This window comes from Oncorhynchus mykiss, chromosome 23 (genome assembly GCF_013265735.2).
Source record: "Oncorhynchus mykiss isolate Arlee chromosome 23, USDA_OmykA_1.1, whole genome shotgun sequence".
NCBI classification, from domain to species: domain Eukaryota; kingdom Metazoa; phylum Chordata; class Actinopteri; order Salmoniformes; family Salmonidae; genus Oncorhynchus; species Oncorhynchus mykiss.
In genome coordinates, this window is record NC_048587.1 from 22,921,974 (window position 1) to 22,948,787 (window position 26,814).

At 41.7% G+C, this 26,814-nt stretch overlaps 1 protein-coding gene across 9 annotated transcripts in view; it reads right to left on the minus strand.

Annotated features, from left to right (window-relative positions):
- Positions 1-26,814, minus strand: part of LOC110503091 (regulating synaptic membrane exocytosis protein 1) — a 70,506-nt gene that overhangs the window by 42,187 nt on the left and 1,505 nt on the right. For all 9 annotated transcript variants that reach the window (XM_036959936.1, XM_036959934.1, XM_036959939.1 and 6 more), the window contains exons 2-4: positions 23,355-23,429; positions 8,615-8,834; positions 7,843-7,854 (exon numbers count right to left, since the gene is read on the minus strand). In XM_036959936.1, coding sequence (XP_036815831.1) covers positions 7,843-7,854; positions 8,615-8,834; positions 23,355-23,429 — 307 coding nt within the window. The remainder of the gene's footprint in view (positions 1-7,842; positions 7,855-8,614; positions 8,835-23,354; positions 23,430-26,814) is intronic.

The window sequence follows — 26,814 nt, forward strand, 5'->3', positions numbered from 1 at the left end:
GTCCAGTTGCCGTAGAGTAGCCTACTCACTGGAAAAATACAACTGACTTCTGACCCCGGGATGGGATGGCCTAAAGTTCCTATTGGCTCAAGGCCAAGGTGGGCAAGGTCAAGGGGGATGATTGGCAGGTCAAGGATCCCATGAGAGGTCAGAGGTGTGACCTGTAAACAGACACTTCCCACCTCCAAGGCAGAGTATCCTTCCCACTGCAGCAGACTTGCAATACATGTAAGCAACTCTAGTGCAGGGGAAGAATTTTTAAAACACTTATACAGTAGTTACATGCATAGCTACAACATCCAGATACAAGCAGAAATGGAAGAACCAAATTAACCTGTATTGTTTTTATTGTTCAGCATTTACGATGGTAAAGGTTTCGCATGATCATGTGATGTCAACATGTGGGTTTTTTCCTAGAATAATGATCCTTCAAAAAATCCAAGATTAGTGAAAGATGATTTCCAAGAGAGATGATAGAAACTTAAAGCCAAATACAGAATGGATTCCTAAAGGGGAGAGTAGGAAAAGAAAAGTACAACCTCTGGATGACTGGATTCATAGGGGTTGTGACGAAGGTCAAAGACAAATGGCTGACTGGTAAATGACTGGTTTCCACCTAGAGGGGTGTCTCAGACCCCAAAGGGGGTGGAGTATCAATGGCTAACTCATTATCACACTAATGATCAGCTACAACATTTGGCTGCATCATAATTAACATCCATTCTAGGAGTGGTCACTCTGACATCAGAGCCTCTTGGTGGGGCTGTGGGGAACCGGGATGCAGGTTTCGGTTCTAGCCCAGCACTAACACACCTGATTAATCAGCTACTCCCTCAAATAGTTGAATCAGAAATGTGCACGCCCTGGATTGAGAAACCCTGCTCTAGCCTTCCCAGCAGGCCCCTGCACCATCTATATGATGCACTGTGCTATAATGTAATGGGCTATGATCTTGTCTCCATTGACTAGTGCAAAGAGGACAAGCAAAAGGACCATGAGTAGTGAGTGAGTCACTGCTGTCAGCGTCTCCTCACAGGTGAAATGGATGATGCATGGAGGCGGCAACATCAATGCACTACCCATAATTCAGCAGGCTATAAATCCTAGGTCAGGATGAAAGAGTGCCGCAAAGGAGATTAGTGTCCATTGGGGTTAATGAGAATGTATATCATCACACCCAGAAACCCTCCTCAGTCACACACACAAACGTGCACACACCAACGCAAGCACACGCAAACACACGCGGAAAAATGTAATGTTACCCGCCAAGACACATGTCCACATACACACAGAACATACACACACTGTCACAGTAAATGAGGACCCCAATTATATCACACGCAGACCCATCCACATAGAAACACAAACACATACACACAGTCAATAGTGTAAATAATTTACTTTGAGTCCTCAATAGATCTATGAATGTGAGTGTGTGTAATATATAATCCATATAAATATATAATATAATATATGGGACAGGTCTTTACTCACTCACACTGGGAGTGTGTTTATGTTTCATTGTGCCCTCACACACACACACACACACACACACACACACACACACACACACACACACACACACACACACACACACACACACACACACACACACACACACACACACACACACACACACACACACACACACACACACTATCTTTTCAGTGCCCCTTTACTACTGTAATGCATTGGAGGAGAGTAAGTCTACTGCACTTCTATCTGTCTCCACTAGATGTCTCTGTGCTGCACTTGGGGAGGGGGAGGGGCACAACATTGTCCTTAGATAAGTGTGTAGGGGCTTTCACCCTCCTCGGTGGGCTGGTTCTATTTTTTTGTGTCCTTCAGGAAAGTATGAGTCTGCTTTCTCAATCAATCTGTTTGTTTAATTGATCAAATTTGGTTTCATTTGAATTGATCCAAAATATACAGGTCCTTTGAGGGTAATTTTATATAACATGTGAAACATCGGCTTCATAAAATGTGATGTGTGTAGGGTAGGTAACGGCATGTGTTGTATCTGTATGTTTGAAACAAAAGTAGGATACTGAGAGATAGCTCTGTGTCATGTCCCAGTCAATGAGACATTTCCATGAGGTGAAAGAACGGCAGAGCGGAGGGAGGTCAGAGACTTTGATCCATAGTAATCACGAGGCGCTGTTGATTTCAGGGGACTACTGATTTCTCAGCCACTACCAAATTGCTGCAGGGAGAGACATTGGGTACACACACACACTGAACGCTACCCCAAGAGAGTATCAAACAGTGATATGACTACATTGTCGCGGTGATGAAATACTACTACAGTGCCTGAACATTTTTTTAAACAGTCTGTTTTCTAGCCCAATCAACACATTCTAAAAACATAGCCTTGGATGTTACAATATGAAGGGAAGAGAAAGAGAGGTAACGGGAAGGGGAGAGAGGGCTTACTGTCTTGGAAGAGGAATCAGACATCGAAAACAGTGTTTCTGCGAGAAACACTTGGCTTCAGCACAAACACAGATTTTCACTGTTAGATCTGCCATTAGTGTAGACAATGAGCACTGCTTATCATTAGCCATGACACATATGTGACTCATTTCAGGAAACTTGGCATACGCCACGCGTCACTATTTCAAAGGACAGACATTTAAATGTAAAAATAAATAAGGTTTTTTATCAAAATTTGTTTGTTTTTTTGGGGCAGAAATGCCTTCTGGAACATTTGATCTTTCAAGTGCATTAAAAACAAACTTGTATGCCATCTGTAAATATGAATAAAATTGTTAAATTACAAGCCCAGTTGGTTTAGCCACAGAAAAAGACAGGAACCTTCCCACTAGCTATGATTGGCTGACATAATGGATGGGCTGGATATGGCGAGAGATGAGTTTGGATTGGTCTGCCATGTAGCATCCTTCTGTCTATAACATGAGCTGCTCAGTATGTGTAGGTAATTGTTTCTAACAATGATATTTTGAATGACATCATGAATAACTGCAAAAGTGTTGCTAATGCGCTTCACTTCATGGAGCTTTGAAATCAGTGGAATGTGCCGTGGAAGCAGGGTATGATAGCCAAGCAGATTGAGAAAATTCTGCCGTTTGATTGCAAATATGCAGAGGGAGTCGAAAAGAAAACACACAAAAGGCTGTTGTATAAAACACATGTCTCCGGATTACATCTTCAAACTAAGGGCAACCATGATATCCGTGACAGAGAGGGAGAAGCATTCACCCATGTATACGATACAGGTAAGAGCGTGTAGCTAGCTACATATTCAGATATTATATGTTTATAATTTTGTCAGAAAGACATTTTCATTTTATTTTCAAGTTAAAGCATACTGTTAGCTAGCAGGCTAATGTTAGCTGGCTGGCTTGCTAGCTAACATTACGTGTATGATCTGTGTAGTAATATCATTCGTTTCTCAGAGCCATTTGCATTGCTAGTTATAGCCTAATTTTAGCTAACTAGCTAACATTGAACTTAGTTGGTTAGCTTTAGCTACATGCAGCTTCATGCAGTTTAGTAACGTTATGAATTGGGATTATGGTTCATTGTTTGGCTAGCTAGCTACATGTCTAAACAAAAGACTCCACTATGTAAGTAACCATTTCACTGTACCGTTTACACCTTCTGTATTCTGTACATGTGACAAATAAACTTAGATTTTATTTGATATAGTGTGTGTTTACTAGAGACAGTAATGTGAAAAACAACATGACCTGCACAAATTTCAAATTTAGGATATAACATTAAGCTAACAAGACAGTGTCCAAGTTTTAAACAATTCCGGTAGAATACCCTGTTTTTATTTTGTCACACTCACAACTAAGATATTTTCTGTAATTAGCTTGCCATTAACTTGCCATTAACTATAATAATGAATGCCAATTGGCTAAAGTTAAGACATTGTCAGCTACAGTATATGATATGGTCATTATTTGAACTGGCTAGCCAGTTAACTTAATGTTAGCTAGCTTACTAACAAACTACAAACTAACCAAAATATTGTTTAGAATGTTGCTTTTAGTTGCCTGGTTTGCTAGATTGACATATGCTAAATAATTTTTTAAACAGATGGGTATATTGGTATTAAAATACACCAGTTATGCTATTTTGGACCACCAGGCTGCTGATGTCATGAAGCCTGTCATTTTTGTGTTTATACTTTTTCATAACAACAATGACAAGTTTGATGTCAAATGACAATAGAATGTCCATGATGTCACTGCGATAACTGTCTACAGACATGTCGATAGACATAGTTTAAAACAGCCTTTAGACTTGAAATCTTTGGTTGTTTAGTACACAACCATACTCCCTCTGTTTAGCACATGGCCTCACGTGTGAATCCTTAAAGAGATGGGCGGGGCTAAGGCTGAAGAGGGTGTGAACGACGCTGAAATGGCGTAGACAAAGAGAGCACTGCAATAGGTGTACCAAAACATTCAAGGGACATTTTCTCAAAAGTGGGATTTACAAGTTCATCAACTCTCAAAGCAGTATTACTTTCCCATTGTTCCTCAACTTTAGTGTATGATATATCATTTTCTAGCTCTGAGTCTCTGCTTTAATCCAATGTAAAAAAAAAAAACAATTTCAATTTTTGCTACATAAGACCGAATCGAGCCTGGTCCGTCACATGGACCACATGGGTTATGCAAGCTACAGTATAAACAGTGGCCACATACTTACTATAGGCCATACATAAAGGATTAGCAACGTGCATGCCCTGCCCACCTGAGGGTTGGCTTTTTTCCGTCATCTATTTCCTGTGTTTGAGGGGTGCAAATTCAACTTGTCACTTAAATCTCGCTGGATTGACTTTCATTTGACTCCTGTAACTCTTTCATACTGTTACTTGTGCCGGACTTTTTTTTCTCCCTTTAGCGCTACGACTACGGAAATGTTTTTAATGACCTGTCAAACACACCCGGTAATGGCAGAAATTGGCTCTATGGAATTCATTGTTGTACAACTGAATCAAAAAGAACGCTTTGTCAGCAATTTAATGCACCGTCTCAACATTTACGTCACAAGAAAGAGAAGATGGGTAACTTTATTTTGAGGGCTGAGAATATTTTGTGAAATTGAAAAAAACTAATAATTTAACACAGTTAAAATGTTTACAAATTAGATGCGCTGAAATTAAAGAAACCTCCAAAAATGGACACTCGGAATACAGTGATATTATCACTGATCTTGCAAACAATGTAAAGTATGTTTGGATGTTATCTAGAGCTAAGTGTGTTGACCTTTAATCCGATGGCATCCTGCTATTGACAGACTTGTTGAGTTATGCAAGAGAACGCGACAACAACAGTAAATAATGATGCAGTCTAGACAGTGCAGGTGAGTGCAGGTAGGGTAGACAGAGCAAGTTTTTGGTGGTTGCAGCCTTGTCCCACCCCTTTATGTTAATGTATTCATATATGCAAACACAACTGGCATATTTATTCAAATGTGCCATGTGTCATTTTACACATATTTTTTTAAACACCTGATGCTATAACAAAATGCATATACGAGTGCATTCAACAGTAGTATTTATTATAATTATTATAAAAACCTTTTAACAATTTTGATGACCATTGCTAAGGGGACACGTATTCTCAACACAGGGGCTTTCTCTTTTTTAAAACCCCATCTGGGTCTTCAAATAGATACAGAGGGCAGCATAGGTTAGAAATTGGGGTTATACAAACTATATGCAGGGTCCCCACAACTTATACTCAAGGCTATGTAGTCAGTACATAGGGGCTGCACAGGTAATACACAGAGTTTACACACACTACTCAAGAAACAGACTCTTACTGCCAAAGCCTCATTAGAGTTAGTGCTGTTATACGGTGCTGTAGGGGGGGTTGGACTAGTGTCTACAGTACTCTAATGCATTGTTGGAAGCCCAGAGCACCACTGAGCCAAGTACCAACAAAGTGATAGTTTGGCAGCGCCACTGGGGGAAAGGGCCAAGGGCATGTAAGGTTTTAAACTCAACCTAAAAGTGTGAGTGCTGTAAGGTGTAAAAGGCATGCCTGGAGTAATACCTAATGGTGTAAGTGGTGTACGGTATGTTACTAGCGGTCTAGTGAGAGTTAGTGGAGTACTATTGGTTGACACTGGAAGTGGTTCTACCTTCTTGTTGGCTACATATCTTAATGGGATAGTGCAAGATTTTGGCAAGTAAGCCCTTTTTCTACTTACCAAGAGGCAGATGAAACACATGGATGCCATTTTATGTCTCTGCATGCAGTTTGAAGGAAGTTCAAGATTGTTTCGGCAAGCTGTCTCTTACTAGAGTTAGCACAATGATTGGAAGTCTATAGGTACAGCTAGCTTGCGTTAGAGGTTGACACAGGAGTGAAAATTCTTTCCTGTCCCGTCTTGTCCTGTCTGTTACTTTCCTGTACTATCCTGATCCTGTGACAGTTTTATAAGCCCAGAACTTTCCTTTACCTTTCCAATAAAAATCACTCCCATCCTGTCCTGTGCTCATTTTTGCGCGCAGAAATATGTAGGTTATTGTGTTTGTTTAGGAAGTAAGCCTATTGAAAATGATTTCAGTAATGCAATATGCGACTGTGATGTGGGGTTGTCTTACCTATCTTAATTAAATGCACTGACTGTAAGACTAAGTCGATCAGGATAAAAGAGCGCATTCTAAATGACCTAAATATAGATTGATTAAGCTGGAGGATGAGGACTGAGACCCCAGTCGGATGGTCTGCTCAGCATCAGCCTACAGCTGAGCACTGTGCACATAAACTCAGCAAATAAAGAAATATCCCATTTTCAGGACCCTGTCTTTTAAAGATAATTCGTAAAATCCAAATAACTTCACAGATCTTCATTGTAAAGGGTTTAAACACTGTTTCCCATGCTTGTTCAATGAACCATAAACAATTAATGAACATGCACCTGTGGAACGGTCGTAAAGACACTAATAGCTTACAGACAGTAGGCAATTAAGGTCACAGTTATGAAAACTTAGGACACTAAAGAGGCATTTCTACTGACTCTGAAAAACACCAAAAGAAAGATGCCCAGGGTCCCTGCCCATCTGCGTGAGCGTGACTTAGGCATGCTGCAAGGAGGCATGAGGACTGCAGATGTGGCCAGGGCAATAAATTGCAGTGTCTGTACTGTGAGACGCCTAGGACAGCGCTACAGAGAGACAGGACGAACAGCTGATTGTCCTTGCAGTGGCAGACCACGTGTAACAACACCTGCACAGGATCGGTACATCTGAACACCGCACCTACGGGACAGGTACAGGATGGCAACAACAACTGCCCGAGTTACACCAGGAACGCACAATCCCTCCATCAGTGCTCAGACTGTCCGCAATAGGCTGAGAGAGGCTGGACTGAGGGCTGATTTTTAGTGAGTAAAAACTATATTAGGCCTAGCCTACACAGTTGTGTTTTTTTTAATGAAATGCTCGACACATGAACAGGTACTGCCTGTTCCTGTGGACTGTTGATCCTGGTCCATCTTGTCCTGAACTTGACTCTAGAACTTGACTCCCATTCCTGCCAGAATCCTACGGGAGTCCAGTTCCTGTTAACCTCTAGCTTGCGCTAACACCAGTTAGCAACTTTTTTCCAGCTGCATGCAGAGACATAATAATGGTATCCATGAGTTCATTTGACTCTGACTAAGTAGAAAATGGGCTTAATTACCAAAATCTCACACTATCCCTTTAAGGTCTTAATGAGTCACATTCCTGCATCTACACCTCGGACCCCTGTAATAAAGAACATGATACTGTACAAATGCTGCAAAAGTTCTGGATGCAAATGGAGTTTACAAAAACACATACTGTATTCCTTCACAGAAAGAGGAAACACTCACCACTTTCTCCTCCTGTTGTCAGCATCCAGGTGGCATATGAGAGAGAAATCAACAGAGATGGAGGGAAATAGGGAAAGAGAGAAAAGGGGAGATGAGGACACATCTAGGAAAATTCTAAAACCTGCTTGAGAACACACACTTTATGGTGACAGAGGTGATTTTATCCAAATCAAAATTAGGTTATCCACAAACTTCCTTAACAGTAGCACAAGCCTGATTGATTATGAGTTGAGGTGGTGGAGGTGGGGGGGGGGGGACTCAACAGGTAGGTAATCCCTGTTTAAAAGCCCCCCACAATTATCTCCCCTATCTCACACACAGTGGCTTCTCCACATTGTGCTCATTAGGGCTACCTAATTAGAATGCATGATGTGTGTGTGTGTGTGGTTAAATTAAATTAAATATCACACTGTGGGTGGCCGGGTGGGCTTCCTGCATGGAACCCCCACAACTCCACTGTGTCTCTAGCCCCGGGTCTGATCCCCGGGGGGAACACAGAGGTCCCCCTGCACCCAGTCCCTGTCTAATTCCAAATTAACCTTTACCAGCCTCTACCGGGGTAACACACTGCTGCAGCCAACCCTAACCCCCCCTCCCCCCAACACACACACACTCTACAGCTAATCTGGCCCAGCACCTTTCCTCCACCTGAGCACAAACACTTAGACTACACATTGTCAGTGAAAGTGGAGTAAACAGGGGGCATGTGTCTGTGCGTGCATGCGTGCGTGCGTGTGTGCGTGCGTGCGTGTGTGTGTATACATTGCATTACATTGTTGGAGCGCAGGGACACCCTCCCCCCGCAGCGGGCACAGAACTTGATCTGACAGTAGGAGCAGAGGTTGCCACAGCCATCAGCGAATTTGGTCTTGTGGCAGATGCCACAGGTGGGCGCGTCGTCCCGATGCTGGCCCGTGGTGGTCTGCCGACGCGTCTCCTCCCCCACCCGCCGCACCGTCTCCCTGTAGCTGGACAACTGCTGCTGGATACCTCTGAGAGAACAGGAGGGGAGGAAAGGTGCAAAGGTAGCTAACGTTACATATTTTAAGACCTTGCCAAAGCATTTGAAGCATTAACTTTGCCACATGAATGAATTCTCCCAGCATGAATTGTCTTCACACATCTTCACATAATCAGATGAAAACCTGATAACTTCCTTTTTGCCAAAATGTCCAAATAGATTCTGAGGATTCATAATTATACGTTTGTTAATGGGACAATAAGGCAGTTTTTTTACATTTCCTGAAAAGTTCCCGTTTTGGAGAATCCGACAGTGACCATATGATACAGTATGTAGATATTGCATGGCAAATAATAAAGACATTATACAGACAACAGACGTTTAAAAAAGTATATGAATCTGTCAGCGCAGTGCACACAGAGCTCCCTGTTTGATTTCCTTCTAACATTCTGTCTGTCTCGCAACTGCACCAACCTGACACTGCTGAACCAGGCCAAAATAGGAGACAGGATAAAACACGTTATACTATAGATGCATTTATATGGTATTTTGGAAACAGCCGTTGGCTATTAGGAATGCTTATAGTATGTTTAGTAATACATATTACCACCTATGTATGTTTTATGAATGCATCTGTATGTCATTTATAAATGCTGTTAATATGAGCTATTTTCAAATGCTTATAGTCAAGGTACATTTGTTGTAACGTGATAATAGGCAGTATACAGTTGTAGATACAATACATCCATAATCAATTATAAACACATTTAGTCAGAATCAAATACAGAGCAGATAGTAGCTTCCAAAATACTGTAACATTCAAATACTATAGGTAGAGTTAGATGTATTATCTTTACTTACAGACAGGGTGTCATTGGTGTAGCCTCCTCCCCCATAAAACCAGCCTTAAAAACTGCACTTCCCAAGAGGACAGGAGGTCACAAACAACTGACTGCATCAAACATCCAAAAGGCCTTAGGCTAAATATCCACATTGTTCACTGTACTACTGGTGTCACAAAACAAACTATTCCCCTATCATACCTTCAAACACATCCTCCTCCCTGGACTATCCCACCAACAGTGACATCCCTGTATTCCTGTGTCTTATCCCTGTAAATACACACGCTTCAACACACACACTTCAACACACACTCACTCACACCGGCACTCGCACTTACACACACGCACACGCACTCGCACTTACACACAAAAATACAAAACCACTTCCCATCCCATGCGGTCTTCCTCGCAGCGCCCCGGGCCTAATCTCTGGTATCTATTGGCCCTAAAGGTCAGACAGGGGTCACCTGCTGCTTCTGTCTCCTCAGGGTTCATATCCTCAGCTCCATGACTCTCACGTAATCACACTGTCACAAGCCCCGTTTCCAATGCTTAGGCCCGGTTTGAATAATTTAGAAATTTATCCTTCCTAACCACCGCTTAAACACAGTTGAATAGGTGAGAGTATGGATTCATAACATTCCATTCACCAATCAATTACGGGAAGGAGATGAGCGAAGGAAGCTATCTCCAACTATTGGACTCAAGCCGACTCAACTACTCTGGCGAACTCTCTCGCTCAGACGGGTAAACTTTAAACTTAAATCTCCATTAGATTGCGCAACACTGTTGAATGTTTTTGAGCGATAAATGAAAAACATCTTTAAGAGTGAACAGAGATGAAGAGAGAGAAATAGAGCGAGAACTATGTATTTATGAGGAGATCTGAGAGAGCGCTCATCTTTCAAGAGTCAGGAGAGACTGTCTGACAAGAGCTCATTAAGAAAAGCTAGAAAACACAGATGCATAAATGCGAAACAAGGTTAAACCAAAGTGAGCCCAAGCTTTACTTCCACCAGAACAAACACACACAATTGAACGCAAAGACACACATGCACACAACGCACACAGAGAAACACACACACACACACATTTCCCTTTGCGTCATACCATTCAGAACTTCCTCTCTTTTAGGAAATAAAAATAACCCCTTTGTGAAATGCAAATTAGTCCAAGTGTGTTTTTAAACTAATCGGGCCAACAATTGAATCTGGGGAAACAACATTAGCATAAAGCATCACATATAATAATTAAGCCATGCAACACAAGAGAGCTTGCTGAGACTCTAGGACTACTGTAGCTACAACAAAGCGTACTGTACATCACTGTATGCACACCTGTAAATACACACAGCGAATAGGCATACTGAGAATGGAGATTTCAGATGGGCTTACTTCGGGGGATATGATCATGTAGGTGGCAAGATCTACCTCGCTGCCTCGAGAATGAATGAAAGTGAATGGTGTGGCTGTTCACACAGTCCTGTGCAGTGGAGCTCGATCATTTCCCCAGACCTCTCCAACCGAGGGGGAGGGAGTCAAAGAAGGCCTTTAGAAGGCGTGACATGATGTGACAGACGTGAAAAGCCAGTAGTATCTCAGCCACCGAACAAGGACAAACGTCCTGCGGACACACACACACGCTGTCCCCCATTCCATCAAGCCCTGGCAGGATGGCCCTGGTCCCTATAGACAGCGCTGGTTGTAAATCCTCCAACACACACATGAAAGCATGCACATACAGGACGCACTCCCACGATGTCCGAGAGGATCAATGGGTCTGTGTGATTTGTCTCTAACATGTGGGGGACACGTATGATCGAGCTGTGAAACATCCCATCACACACGTGGAGATGCAGGGGACGGGACCTACATTCTGAAGTTGCATTTTTTTTGTCCACCATTAGTGGACATTGGAATGTGATAGAAAACAGAGACAAGGGTGTGCTTTAGGACCATGAGGACGCCTCCGAGCGGTCGGGTAGGCTGTTTGGAGTGTTTGGGGTCTTTATCCGAATAATAGTGTTTATCCGAATAATTTATTTTTTTAAAGTTATGTCCCCCCCCACTTCTAAAACAAAAGTTGTGCCCCTATGTTGATAGCTATAAGAGATATGGTGAACAGTCCTAGTACCAAGCCAATCAAAGGGCAATGTAAAGCTACTGTTTATACCTGTCAAATTCCTTCTGATCTACACGAAGTGCCTAGGTGCAAGAGGCTAGATGCTGTTTCAGGATTGGGGGGTGAACATCACTCTAAAAATTCCTTCACACTCGACGGGAGAGTGGGCATAGATGAGCACGTCCTAGCACCATTGCAATGGACTTTGGGTAATGGAATCTCATGTTATCAGCTGGGAGAGGTCTCCGATTATAAGTCTCTCTGAGGGGAACTGGGAGCATATTTAGTGCTGAATAAAAAATAGAGCCTCCTTATAACCACTCTAAATAATAATATAGGCATTCATCAGATGCTTTTATTCAATGCAACTTTGAGTTCATATGTGACTGGTGGCCACTAAAGTGCCTTCTATCCCACTGTATCGCCAGCCAAGTGCGTCTAGCAGGCTAATTAAGGGTGTGGTTGTGCCAGTTTATTTAAGCAGAGCGCTTCCTTCTGCCGGGAGATTATTTTATCATTTGGAAGGTAGGCATGCCTTTGGAGTATGAGAGCAGTGACAGTGACAGCCCAAATCCAGAGAGTCTTATTCTAATATTCTGAAAGTATTGTGTGTATAACAGCGCTAGTATTGTGTGTATAACAGCGCCAGTATTGTGTGTATAACAGCGCCAGTATTGTGTGTATAACAGCGCCAGTAAACGTTACACTGAGTTCCTCTCTCCTCTTCCTTGGACACGCCCAGCGGGTGAGACAGAGGGATAGAAGTGGCCACTGGTCACATATTAAATGATAGTCGTTTTGGAGAAAATAATCTGATTAATGACTATATTATTATTTATTATTATTATTTATTTATTGAATCTGTTTTGTCACCAAAGCCCCATATACTACCCACCATTGCGACCTGTACGCTCTCGTTGGCTGGCCCTCGCTTCATACTCGTCGCCAACCCCACTAGCTCCAGGTCATCTACAAGACCCTGCTAGGTAAAGTCCCCCCTTATCTCAGCTCGCTGGCCACCATAGCAGCACCCACTTGTAGCACGCGCTCCAGCAGGTATATCTCTCTGGTCACCCCCAAAACCAATTCTTACTTTGGCCACCTCTCCTTCCAGTTCTCTGCTGCCAATGACTGGAACGAACTACGAAAATCTCTGAAAATGGAAACACTTATCTCCCTCACTAGCTTTAAGCACCAGCTGTCAGAGCAGCTCACAGATCACTGCACCTGTACATAGCCCATCTGTAATTTAGCCAAAACAACTACCTCTCCCCCTACTGTATTTATTTATTTTGCTCCTTTGCACCCCATTATTTATATCTCTACCTTGCACATTCTTCTACTGCAAATCTACCATTCCAGTGTTTTACTTGCTATATTGTATTTACTTTGCCACCATGGCCTTTTTTTGCCTTTACCTCCCTTATCTCACCTCATTTGCTCACATCGTATATAGACTTGTTTCTACTGTATTATTGACTGTATGTTTGTTTTACTCCATGTGTAACTCTGTGTCCTTGTATGTGTAGAACTGATTTGCTTTACCTTAACCAGGCCGCAATTGTAAATGACAGCTTGTTCTCAACTTGCCTACCTGACTAAATAAAGGTGAAATAAAATAAATAAATAAAATAGTGGCTAGGTAGTCGGAGCTTCATTTTGCACGCCACCGGTTACACACCTGTCCAATATACACTGACTGGTCCATGACATAGACTGACCAAGCGAATCCAGGTGAAAGCTATGGGCCCTTATTGATGTAAATCCACTTCTGTCACTGTAGATGAAGGGGATGAAATAGGTTAAAGAATGATTTTTAAGCCTTGAGACAATTGAGACATGGATTGCTTATGTGTGCCATTCATAGGGTGAATGGCCAAGACAAAACATTTAAGTGCCTTTGTACATGGTATGGTAGTGCGTGCCAGGCAGACCGGTTTGAGTGTGTCAAGAACTGCAACGCTGCTGGGCTTTTCACGCTCAACAGTTTCCAGTGTGTATCAAGAATGGTCCACCACCCAAAGGACATCCAGTCAACTTGACACAACTGTGGGAAGAAATTGAATCAACATTGGCCAGCATTTGTACACTCAGTGTATGTACCCCACGCAGGAATCCGACCCACAACCCTACCAGCCCACTGATCCATGAGACTTAACAATACTCTATATCTGTACTAATAAACTCAGTCCCATGCCTCCTAATCGAGCTTCAGTGACTAAGGGTTCTGTTCCTGACTCACCCTCTCCTCTCAAATCGATATTCAAAAGGCAAGCGGGCATGAATCAAAAAACAATGAGGGAGTGTCAAATAAGAGCGAGAGAAAATCACTTCGCAGCCATTTAGAAATTAAGCTCTCTCTCTCTCCCTCTCCCTCTCCCTTTCTCCAAACAGGGGGAGTCATCCACCTGATTGATTTCTGTAAATTCACAATCCTATAATAGATGAGCTTGAAAAAAAAAAAGATTCCTCCTTTTGCTATTTGCAAAATTGGAAAGCAGTAAAGGGTGCCAGCTTTGTGGCTGGCCCCTGTAGGCGTAGAATAAAGGACAGAGAGGAGTGTGTGTGTGTGTGTGTGTGTGTGTGTGTGTGTGTGTGTGTGTGTGTGTGTGTGTGTGTGTGTGTGTGTGTGTGTGTGTGTGTGTGTGTGTGTGTGTGTGTGCATGCGTTTAGGTGGGGGGTTAAAAATAATGACAACTGCCTTTACATCATACTGACAAAAATAAAAGTGTAGCCCATACTCAGTCACTCTCCTCTGTTCCTATGCTAGTTGGTCTGTGCCCGCTGTGGTGAGGTGCAGTGGTCTGTGCCCTCTCTGGGTGGCACCTCACCACCATATGGCATCAACGGCATACAATATGCCACAGTCTGTCTTTCTGTCTTTCCCTCTCACTCACTCTTTCATTTTTTCTCTCTCTGGCAGGGTCTGCACTTCCACCCTCCCTCCCTTGCTTCCGCCGGAACTATTGCCATGCTGAGTGGCCCGCATGGTTTCACCTTCCCCCTCTCCCACCATCTATCCCTTTCTTTCAGTCTCTCACTCATCCCGCCTCAACCTCTCCCTCCTCCCCTCTCTTAATTCCTCTCCTCTGTGTGCATACATATTCCTCAACCATAGTTAGCTTTTTTCCCTTCCTCCATCTCGCTCTTCTCTCCCTACTCTCTCTACTCTCTATTTAGCTCAGCGGCTCTCTGACACATTTCTTTCTATGACACACATGCTCTTTCCTCTCTTCATCTCTGCCTCCCTATTCCCTCAACCTATGCCCGGTTGGTCTTTTTGGTGATTATTTAGGTTCACCAACCTCAGGACACATGCACTATATTGATTATTGGCTATGCAACACAAACTCTCCTTGGGTACATGGAGTAACATTAATCTCCACTCTTTAGGAGCGTTCACGTGTCTTAGATTGGTCTGGAGGGCCTATCCTCATTACTGAGTGGGACTTCAAGAAGCCTACAGCTCGTAGACAATAACAATTCCCAGCAGAGAGAGAGAGAGAGAGAGCGATGGAGGGAGAGACGAGAGAAAGAGAGGAGATAGAGAGAGGGGGGGTTTTAGAGAGACAGAGGAAGATTCAGTCCACTTGAGAAGACACTCCACTCTGTCAATAACACACCTCATTACTTACACACTGTCACAAGCTTAAAGAGCACTAAAGTCACACACTCATACACGCGGGCAGGCCGACGCGCGTGCACACAGTAATTAGCCAGATACCTGAGGTTGTCTATTTTTACACCACATTTTAGGCTTTATAAAACTGATAAAAGACAGGCAGTGTGGAGGAGATAAAGAGGAAGAGATAGAGGAAAAGATTGAGCGATGGAAATAGAAGATGGGGAAGACAGATGGAGAGAGCACCAGAGCCAACTGCAGAGCTAAGTGGGTAGTGTGCTCCCCAGACACAACTGGGCTATTCCATGCTAACGGAATTACGCTTGGACTTTTTCACTTTAAAATGTATGCCAAACAAAACCATTGATTTCATAGTTTAACAAACCACACAACTCTATGCACAAGGACTACTTTGAACAATTTACAAAGAACATTTGACAAAAATACATTTACTGGAAGAACTGTGTAGATGCAAAGTTTGGTAACAGAATTACGGTAAAATCTCCCTCAGTTTTTATGTAATCACATTTTCAAAAACTCTGTTAATTAAATATCTACTTGAATTAAGATTCAAATATGTCTGCAGAAAGAATGGCGTTGTCAGCTATGACACCTTGAGTTAGAAAAAAATACATGTTTATTTTTGAACTACAGTAGGCGAAGTGGATTTGACTGGGTAATGGAATTCCGGTAACTGAATGACATCATGGGTACCTGATCTGTACTTTACAGAAATGCACAATTAGTGATATGAATATCATTCTCTTCCTGGTGATGTTTCCTGAATAGGTACACAACGGTAGAACAATTTAACGCCCTTATTTGCATGTGGGTACTATTCTACACACGGGCTATTATTGTAATGAGCTAACCTTTGGTTGGTCTGGACCAGACCAAATCTGAAACAATCATAGACGACTATGTTTCACGAGTTTGGACATCGCGGTACAGCACAGTAGAGCAGAGTAGAGTTTAGTACAGTACAGTAAAGCACATCACAGTAGAGTTCAGTACATTATACTGTACTGTACTCTAGTGCGCTCTAATGCAGAGGTTCTCAAAGTGGGGTCCGGGTCTGTGGTACTGCAGGGGTCCATGACCAGATCTCAAAACAAGATTTTAAAAAATATAATTATTCAATGAATTTTAGAACAAGATGAAATTACTTTTGGCCAAGGGATCAGTGAAATAAGTTTAGGGGATGTAACACAACACAATGTAATATTAGGAATCTACAATTGAACCCTGTGCAACATGGGCCTGGGAGGCTCACGGATAATGGTATCCACAGTACTCAATATCCTCCCAAAGAATCTATCTTCCTCATGGTACAATGTGTAGAATTGCATGAAATTAGGTGCTAAGAGATGGGCCTTTAAAATGTTCCTTTTCAGGGCCCAAGACTTGGTTCGAAGTCATAGTTTATTTTTTATTATTTTTTACCTCAATCGAGTTGTGTTCTGATTATGAGGGGGTGATGTATTTAATACCACAAAAGGGGCCCCAAAAACTCCCTAGTCTTTGCCGATGACACGCATACCCATAACAAGATGCAGCCACCACCATGCTAGAAAATATGAAGAGTGGTACTCAGTGGTGTGTTATGTTGGATTGTCCCCCAAACATAATGCTTTGTTTTCAGGACATAAAGTTAATTTATTTACCACATTTTTTGCACTTTTACTTAAGTGTCTTATTGCAAATTGGATGCATGATGTGGAATATGTGTATTCTGTAAATGCTTTCTTCTTTTTACTCTGTCAATTAGGTTAGTATTGTGGAGTAACTACAATGTTGTTGATCCATCCTCAGTTAACTCTTATCACAGCCATTAAACTCTAACTGTTTTAAAATCACCATTGGCCTCATGGTGAAATCCCTGAGCGGTTTCCTTCCTCTCCGGTAACTGAGTTAGGAAGGATGCCTGTATCTTTGTAGTGACTGGGTGTATTGATACACCATCCAAAGTGTAATTGATAACTTCACCATGCTCAAAGGGATAGTCAATGTTTGCTTTATTTAAATGTTTACCCATCTACCAATAGGCACTCTTCTTTGTGAGGCATTGCAAAACCTCCCTGATCTTTGTGGTTGAATTTGTGTATGAAATTCACTGTTCGTCTGAGGGACTAGATACGTGTATATGTGGAGTACAGAGATGAGGTAGTTATTCAAAAATCATGTTAAAACCTCTATTGGATTGGTGGGTCCCCCTCGGGGCAGTTGAGCTAACGTAGGCTAGTGTGCAAAGTTTTAGATGATCCAGTGAAACATTGCATTTCTGTTCAAAATGTTGTATCAAGACTGCCCAAATGTGCCTAATTGGTTTGTTATTAACTTTTCATGTTCAAAATTGTGCACTCTCCTCAAACAATAGCATGGTATCCTTTCACTGCAATAGCTACTGTAAATTGGACAGTGCAGTTAGATTAACAAGAATTTAAGCTTTCTGCCAATATCAGACATTGTCTATGTCCTGGGAGATTTTCTTGTTACTTACAACCTCATGCTAATCACATTAGCCTACGTTAGCTCAACTGTCCTGAGGATGGGACACCGATCACGAAGAAGTTTTAAGACTTTTTCTGGTCGATATTGTCTAAGACCCCTCCTTTTTACACTACATTTTAGCGTCACAGATGTTCAGGATGGAAAACAGCTGAAAAATGTATATCTGCCTACATTTAGAAAATATATAGACCATTTGACACCCAATTTAACATGCTCCTCTGAGCTTCACATGTTGTTGCTCATGGGTCCTTTCACATGGAAATGCCCAGCTTCATATGGCTTGGCAAAGTCGTACAGAGCTCTCCCTTTGGCAGGGTGGGAAGTGCACCGTCTACAATCACACATACCATCACACACAAACACACTTCTGTATGAAGCTCCATCTTCAGTAGGGTGGGCAACGCCTACACACACACACATGCATGTACATGCACATACACGTACACGCACACACACACACACACACACTCACACCGAGCTGAACCACACAAGGAACAATATCCTGTAACTGCAGAGAAATACAGGACATAAGCCATGCTAGGTTGTGTTGAGTTAGCTGTGTACTAACTGTGCTTCTCTTGTGTGTGTACAGTATCCATGCTTTCTCCTGTGAAGACACACAGAAGTAAGCAGTCAGGAACTCCATGCATATTCTACACGTGATTAAAAGCAGTCTCTTGACACTGGAGCCATGGCAATGGCCCAGAAACACTGCAGTCCACTCCTGAGCTTTGGGATTGGCCGGTAGTCACTTCCTGTGCTCTGTGATTGGCTAGTATCCTCCCAGGCGTATCTCTGCTCCAAAGAGTATAACAGTGAAAGAAGCTGGGCCTTATATATGGTACCAGCCAAAAGTTTGGACACACCTACTCATAAAAGGGATTTTCTTTATTTGTACTATTTTCTACATTGTAGAATAATAGTGAAGACAACAAAACTATGAAATAACACACATGGAATCACGTAGTAAACAAAAAAGTGTTAAACAAATCAAAATATACTTTCGATTTTAGATTCGTCAAAGTAGCCAATCTTTGCATTGATGACAGCTTTGCACACTCTTGCTATTCTCTCAACCAGCTTCATGAGGAATGCTTTTCCAATGGTCGTGAAGGGGTTTCCACATATTCTGAGCCGTTGTTGGTTGCTTTTCCTTCACTCTGCAGTCCAACTTATTCCAAACCATCTCAATTGCGTTGAGGTCGGGTGATTGTGGAGGCTTGGTCATCTGATGCAGATTACACAGCCTGGAGGTGTGTTGGGTCATTGTCCTGTTGAAAAACAAATGATAGTCCCACCAAGCGCAAACCAGATGGGATGGCATATCACTGCAGAATGTGGTAGTGATGCTGGTCAAGTGTTCCTAGAATTCTAAATAAATTACTGACAGTGTCACCAGCAAAGCACCCCACACCCTACTCCTCCATGCTTCACAGTGGGAACCACACATGCGGAGGAGATCATCCGTTCATCTACTCTGTGTCTCACAAAGACACGGTGGTTGTTGGAACCAAAAATGTCAAATTTGGGCTCATCAGACTCATCAGACTACAGGACAGATTTCTAATATCCACTCCTCGTGTTTCTTGGCCCAAGCAAGTCTCTTCTTATTATTGTGTCCTTTAGTAGTGGTTACTACATGATTCCATATGTGTCATTTAATAGTTTTGATTGCGTCACTATTATTCTACAATGTGGAAAATAGTCAAAAAGAAAGAAAGAAAAACCCTTGAATGAGTAGGTGTGTCCAAATGTTTGACTGGTACTGTATGTGCATCGTTACAGAATGTTACAAACATACATTCCTGTCATATAGAGATAAGAGTAATGTAAGCTCTATATGGTAAATATAAAGTTACAGAAACTGTGACTTATGCTAGCTAATGTTTGACTTGAGTTTTAGGTGATGCTAATGCTAAGAGGTTATCTTACATAGCCTGTGTTGCTCAGTGGGCAGGAGCAGGGACGAAACCAGGGTCTGAGTTTTAGTGAAGCCCGGACGGATGGATTGCATTTCTATCCAATTTAATCAGTCTAATATACTTTTTGGAGAACAGCAATAGGAATCAAAAATGACCCTAACCATTATCACATTGGTTGCTGTAATTTCATTTACTTCAGTCGATCTACAAACACATAACCTATAAACTATACAATTAGCCGCTACACATGAACTCACATTAACTTAGTACAGCGATTCAAAATTATAATTTCATACGTACAGAGGGATCTTTTAGCAGAAAATTATATTATTACCAAAAAGTAAACAAATCATTTTGCTTTACAGAAGAAAAAAAATAGTTGCAATTTTACAGCTAATTTCCTGCAATTTGATACATTTTGCTGACATATGCCATGTTAATATGATATACAGTGCCATGCAAAAGTATTCATCCCCCTTGGCGTTTTTCATATTTTGTTGCATTACAACCTGTAATTTAAATTGATTTTTATTTGGATTTCATGTAATGGACATACACAAAATAGTCCAAATTGGTGAAGTGAAATGAAAAAAAATGACTTGTTTCAATAAAAAATAAAAAATGTAAAAACAGAAAAGTGGTGCGTGCACATGTATTCACCCCCTTTACTATGAAGCCCCTAAATAAGATCTGGTGCAACCAATTACCTTCAGAAGTCACATAATTAGTTAAATTAAGCCCACATGTGTGCAATCTAAGTGTCACATGATCTGTCACATGATCTCAGTATATGTACACCTGTTCTGAAAGGCCCCAGAGTCTGCAACACCACTAAGCAAGCGGCACCATGAAGACCAAGGAGCTCTCCAAAAAGGTCAGCGACAAAGTTGTGGAGAAGTACAGATCAGGGTTGGATTAGAAAAAATATCAGAAACTTTGAACATCCCACGAGCACCATTTAATCCATTATTTAAAAAATTGAAAGAATATGGCACCACAACAAACCTGCCAAGAGAGGGCCGCCCACCAAAACTCACAGACCAGGCAAGGAGGGCATTAATCAGAGAGGCAACAAAGAGACCAAAGATAACCCTGAAAGAGCTGCAAAACTACACAGTGGAGATTGAAGTATCTGTCCGTAGGACAACTTTAAGCCGTATTACTCCACAAAGCTGGGCTTTACGGAAGAGTGGCCAGAAAAAAAGCCATTGCTTAATGAAAACAATAAGCAAACAAGTTTGGTGTTCACCAAAAGGCAGGTGGGAGACTACCCAAACATAATGGAAGAAGGTACTCTGGTCAGATGAGACTAAAATGTAGCTTTTTGGCCATCAAGGAAAACGCTATGTCTGGCGCAAACTCAACACCTTTCATCACCCCGAGAATACCATCCCTACAGTGAAGCATGGTGGTGGCAGCATCATGCTGTGGGGATGTTTTTCATTGGCAGGGACTGGGAAACTGGTCAGATTTGAAGGAATGATGGATGGCGCTAAATACAGGGAAATTCTTGAGGGAAACATTTCAGTCTTCCAGAGATTTGAGACTGGGATGGAGGTTCACCTGCCAGCACGACAATGAACCTAAGCATACTGCTAAAGCAACACTTGAGTGGTTTAAGGGGAAACATTTAAATGTCTTAGAATGGCCTAGTCAAAGCCCAGACCTCAATCCAAAGATTGCTGTACACCAGCGGAACTCACCCAACTTGAAGGAGCTGGAGCAGTTTTGCCTTGAAGAATGTGTAAAAATCACAGTGGCTACATGTGCCAGGCTTATAGAGACATACCCCAAGAGACTTGCAGCTGTAATTGACTTTGGAGGTTGAATAGTTATGCACGCTCAAGTTCTGTTTTTTAGTCTTATTTCTTGTTTTTTTCACCCCCAAAAAAATATTTTGCATCTTCAAAGTGGTAGGCATGTTGCAACTGTATGAGTGAGAATGAAGGTCAAGGCCCCTGGACATGTTCCCTGCGTGCCGGGGTGGTAAATCAGCCATGATTACTACAAGTTTAGATAGCTGGCTAGACTAACTAGACTAATTTACCAATCCAAAAAGTTTTAACTGACATGTCAGTGAGTGAAATATAACAAGAGGAAAAATGCTAAGTGTCAAAATTGCACCTTGTGTATTCTACTATTCATACTCTCAACAGTAAGTTGAGACCCGACAGAGTTCCTAAATTATTATGTTTTTTCACATTCTCAATAAATACATGGCTGTTGAGGGCTCTTCCTTAACGTACAGAGAGTTATGAAAGCCTTTCTCTCTATTTGTTTATCTTTCTCTCTATCAACAGGAATAGTAGGTCTTCCATTCATTCATTCTGAATTCACTTCACTTGCCCTTTACAAAGATCTGCTTTGCATTTCTTGAGCTCCCCAAATTCATATGACAGATCAACATCTGTGCTCATCTAGGATCATATATAGAAAAACAGATAGTGCATGTACAAAACAGCCTGCATGTGATACCAAATTCCTTATAGTTCACTGCTTTTCATCAAAGTAAAGTGCTTATCATTATCTGAATCCCGTGCTGACATTCCGTATGTGTCAGAATACTGACCGGAATTCGTGGTATAATGTCACAATGGGCCGCATTCCCGGGATTCCTCTGGGAAGCAGGTGTGATTTACCCCTTCATCCCACCACTCTCTGATTCAACCTCTCACACACGCATGCATTATTGCACAAAACACACAAGTGAACGCAAAAAAAAAACACTCATATGGACAACCACACACACACACTGCAAATGTGCACGACTGTGCAGACATAATTACTTACAGTACGTACACACATAACATGTGTTCAATGTGCTACAGAGACAATCTCTATTACAGACATAAGTGTAAAGTAGTGTCCACACCTCCCACCACCTAAAACACCGAAACATACTGACAAACACTTACCCATTCTCAACTGCATCCTCAAACTTGCCTCAGTCAAAGGGAACTTAGATGCTGGACGTATAGTTGGCATACCGGTACTTCGATATGACATACTTATCACTCTGGATGGATACTGGCTGTTTTTCTCATCAGAGCCAGAGTGATAGGAAGTTGCTGGGCTCAGATTACCCAACCGCAATTTCTAACTTTCTAACCTCTAGGAGGATACAGAATATCTGACCCTGGACCAGCTGTTAGGGGCATCAGGCTTAACCACGTATCCACAGCACAAACCCATGTCAAAGACTAAAGGATGGCTCAATAGTACTTAAGAGTTAATTGACAAGTGATGTCCATCTTCTCACTGGGTTGTGGAATGTTGTCCATTAGCTTGGGGAGCTAACACAAATCTTCAGGTCTCAGGGAAGGTTACGCATTACGCGCGCCCCAAACCACATCCGTTACACTTCACCCCCATTCGACCACAATGTCCTCAGAGACCCATCCCGGGTTTAGGAAGCAATGTGACCGACTGGGCTCAAACCCAGGCTTTCTGACCACCCCAAGACTGTGTTACAGTAACCAGCTGACCATTAAAAAGAAATAGTAAGCAAAATATGGTTGTATAGTGGTTTTTACCTGACATCATTTTGCTGAGGAGGCTTCTTTTGGCCTACCAGGTTCACAGTTCTTGCTTGGATGGGCTTCTCCTCCCTGGAACACACAAAAGGGACAATGTGATTGGAATGTTGTCAGAAAACGTTGTCAAATGTTATACATCGGTGTGGTTTGAGGGTTCTTTAGAAGGTGTATGCATGACTCTCTATCTAGACATTGGTCGGATTCCTCTGCTCAGACGTTGCTGACACCTGCTAGATCTTACAATGCCTGAATAGGTATTTTACATATCAGCTAACCATATCATTTGTTATGGCAATCTGGTGCCCAAATGCACAATCGATGAAATGGCACCTAACCATTGGTTGATACATGCAACATCTGAGCACGGGAAGGCGATTAAACATTGGATGGGTGAAATTACCACATTCACAGTGTCATCACTAGTTACCACAGCCACAAAGTAATAAACCCCACCTATTTGTACAATTTATCTTATTAGGATGCGATTTTAAACTTAACCCTAACCTTAACCACACTGCTAACCTTATGCCTAAGCCTAACCTTAAATTAAGACCAAAAAGCACATTTTTGTTTTCATGAAGTGATATGATATAGCCAATTTTTACTTTGTGACTGTGCTATCTAGTGAAAACCCTTTCATAGCCTTAAAATCAAATCCACTACTTCCTGTTCTCCATCAACAATTAACCAACACCTGACCAATCAGAATAGAGAAAATAAGTTGCTATGTAGAACATAAATTACAATAACAAAGAACACTGATTCATTATATTTTAGAACTACACAACAATGACTTAAAAAATTATATTTCTGATAAAATAATTATACACTGGAATGTTTTCACTTTTACCTCAAAATATCTACTTTTTTCTTTTTTCCCCTCAGTAATCTGACACATCAATGGGTTGGTCCTCTGGTTATCTTGATCACAGATAAAACCGTTTGAGAACCCCACAACATGGAGGCGTCCTGTCTAAAACTGAAAGGGGTGACAGATCTGTTTTAACACACTGTGTTTGAGCTGTCATTAGATGGGTGTTATGAAAAAAAATGGGTTCGATTGCAAATGTGTCTGACTGTCCAGTATTTCAGCTGTTCAAACCGCCATTCTTCAATTACACCGATTGGGTGAAAAAGTTGCTGTATAAGCAAAACCTAATTATTAGGAAACAGTACCAGAGGAGTACACTGAAATCTTACAACCATCAGATACTTTTTTTCTGACTGTGACCTATGCACGAAAATATCTGCACATACAGTACACACACCCACACATATGCAAGGGCAGATAGTATGAATACAAATGCAGTGTGTAAATATTGATATGGCAGATTGGATTAAATCTCAGTGTGTGTGTGTGTGTGTGTGTGTGTGTGTGTGTGTGTGTGTGTGTGATCAGTACCAGTTTGGACACACCTACCCATTCAAGGTTTTTCCTCTATTTTGACTATTTTCTAATAATAGTGAAGACATCAAAACTATGAAATAAAACATATAGAATCATGTAGTAACCAAAAAAGTGTTTTAAACGAATCAAAATGTATTTTATATTTGAGATTCTTCAAAGGAGCCACCCTTTGCCTTGATGACAGCTTTGCACACACTTGGCATTCTCTCAACCAGCTTCATGAGGTAGTCACCTGGAGTGCATTTTCATTAACAGGTTTGCCTTGTTAAAAGTTCATTTGTGAAATGTCTTTCCTTCTTAATGCGTTTGAGCCAATCAGATGTTTTGTGACAAGGTAGGGGTGGTATACAGAAGATAGCCCTATTTGGTAAAAGACCAAGTCCATATTATGGCATGAACAGCTCAAACAAGTAAAGAGAAACGACAGTACATCACTACTTGAAGACATGAAGGTAAGTCAATACTGAAAATTTCAAAAACCATCAAGCACTATGATGAAACTGGCTCTCATGGGGACCACCACAGGAAATAAAGACCCAGAGTTACCTCTGCTGCATAGGATAAGTTCATTAGAGTTAACCGCACCTCAGATTGCAGCCCAAAAAAATGCTTCACAGAGTTCAAGTAACTGACACATCTCAACATCAACTGTTCAGAGGAGAATGCATGAATCAGGCCTTTGTGTTGGAATTGCTGCAAAGAAAGCACTACTAAAGGACACAAAAGAAGAAGAGACTTGCTTGGGCAAAGAAACACGAGGAGTGGAATTCTGTCCTTTGGTCTGATGAGTCCAAATGTAAGATTTTTGCTTCTAACCGCCATGTCTTTGTGAGACGCAGAGCAGGTGAACGGATGATCTCCGCATGTGTGGTTCCCACCGTGAAGCATGGAGGAGGAGGTGTGATGGTGTGGAGTGCTTTGCTGGTGACACTGTCAGTGATTTATTTAGAATTCAAGATATACTTAACCAGCAAGACTACCACAGCATTCTGTAGCGATACGCCATCCCATCTGGTTTGCGCTTAGTGGGACTATCATTTGTTTTCAACAGGACAATGACCCAAATCGCACCTCTAGGCTGTATAAGGACTATCTGACTAAGGAGAGTGATGGAGTGCTGTATCAGATGACCTGACCTCCACAATCACCTGACCTCAACCCAATTGAGATGTTTGGGATGAGTTGGACCACAGAGTGAAGGAATAACAGCCAACAAGTGCTCAACATATGTGGGAACTCCTTCAAGACTGTTCCAGCTGAAACTGGTTGAGCGAATGCCAAGAATGTGCAAATATGTCATCAAGGCAAAGGGTGGTACTTTGAAGAATCTCAAATGTAAAATATATTTTGATATGTTTAACACTTTTTTTTGTTACTACATGATTCCATATGTGTTATTTCATCGTTTTGATGTCTTCACTATTATTATACATTGTAGAAAATGTTAAAAAATTAAGAAAAACCCTTGAATGAGTAGGTTTGTCCAAACTTTTGACTGGAACTGTATATGGGGTGTCATAGTCCTGTGTCTATGTTTCATCAGTGCTTCTCACATTAGTGGGTTTATCGAATAGTTTTACAGCATAGAATGCGCAGATTAGATGACATATCAGTTCAACCCGCGTCTACTGTAATCTGATGTTGTGATTAGAGTGAATGATGCTATCAGATATAGGTGAGTTTTGTGAGTGGAAGACTTAAAAGGCTATTTTCCTCTCCAGAGTAAGGGCACACAGGCTACTGTAGCAATTAAGATCACAGAGCAAACCACATGAGCATGCGAAGCGTGCATGCGCACACACACACCCACAAATGCTATAGTGTTATAGGGCCAATGCATAGCCTAAAATGAACATGATGCATGATCACTTATGCATTGGACACTTCCTTCTTTAGATGCAATAAATCGATCTGCAGTTTCAGTACAGGACCATCACTCTGCACAAGGAGCCTAAAATAGAACACAGACGTGAATAGCAGAGGAGTTCTCATTGGAGCCCGGTTATTCGTTCTCTATAAGACTATGCGATAGCAGTGACTTGTTTAACG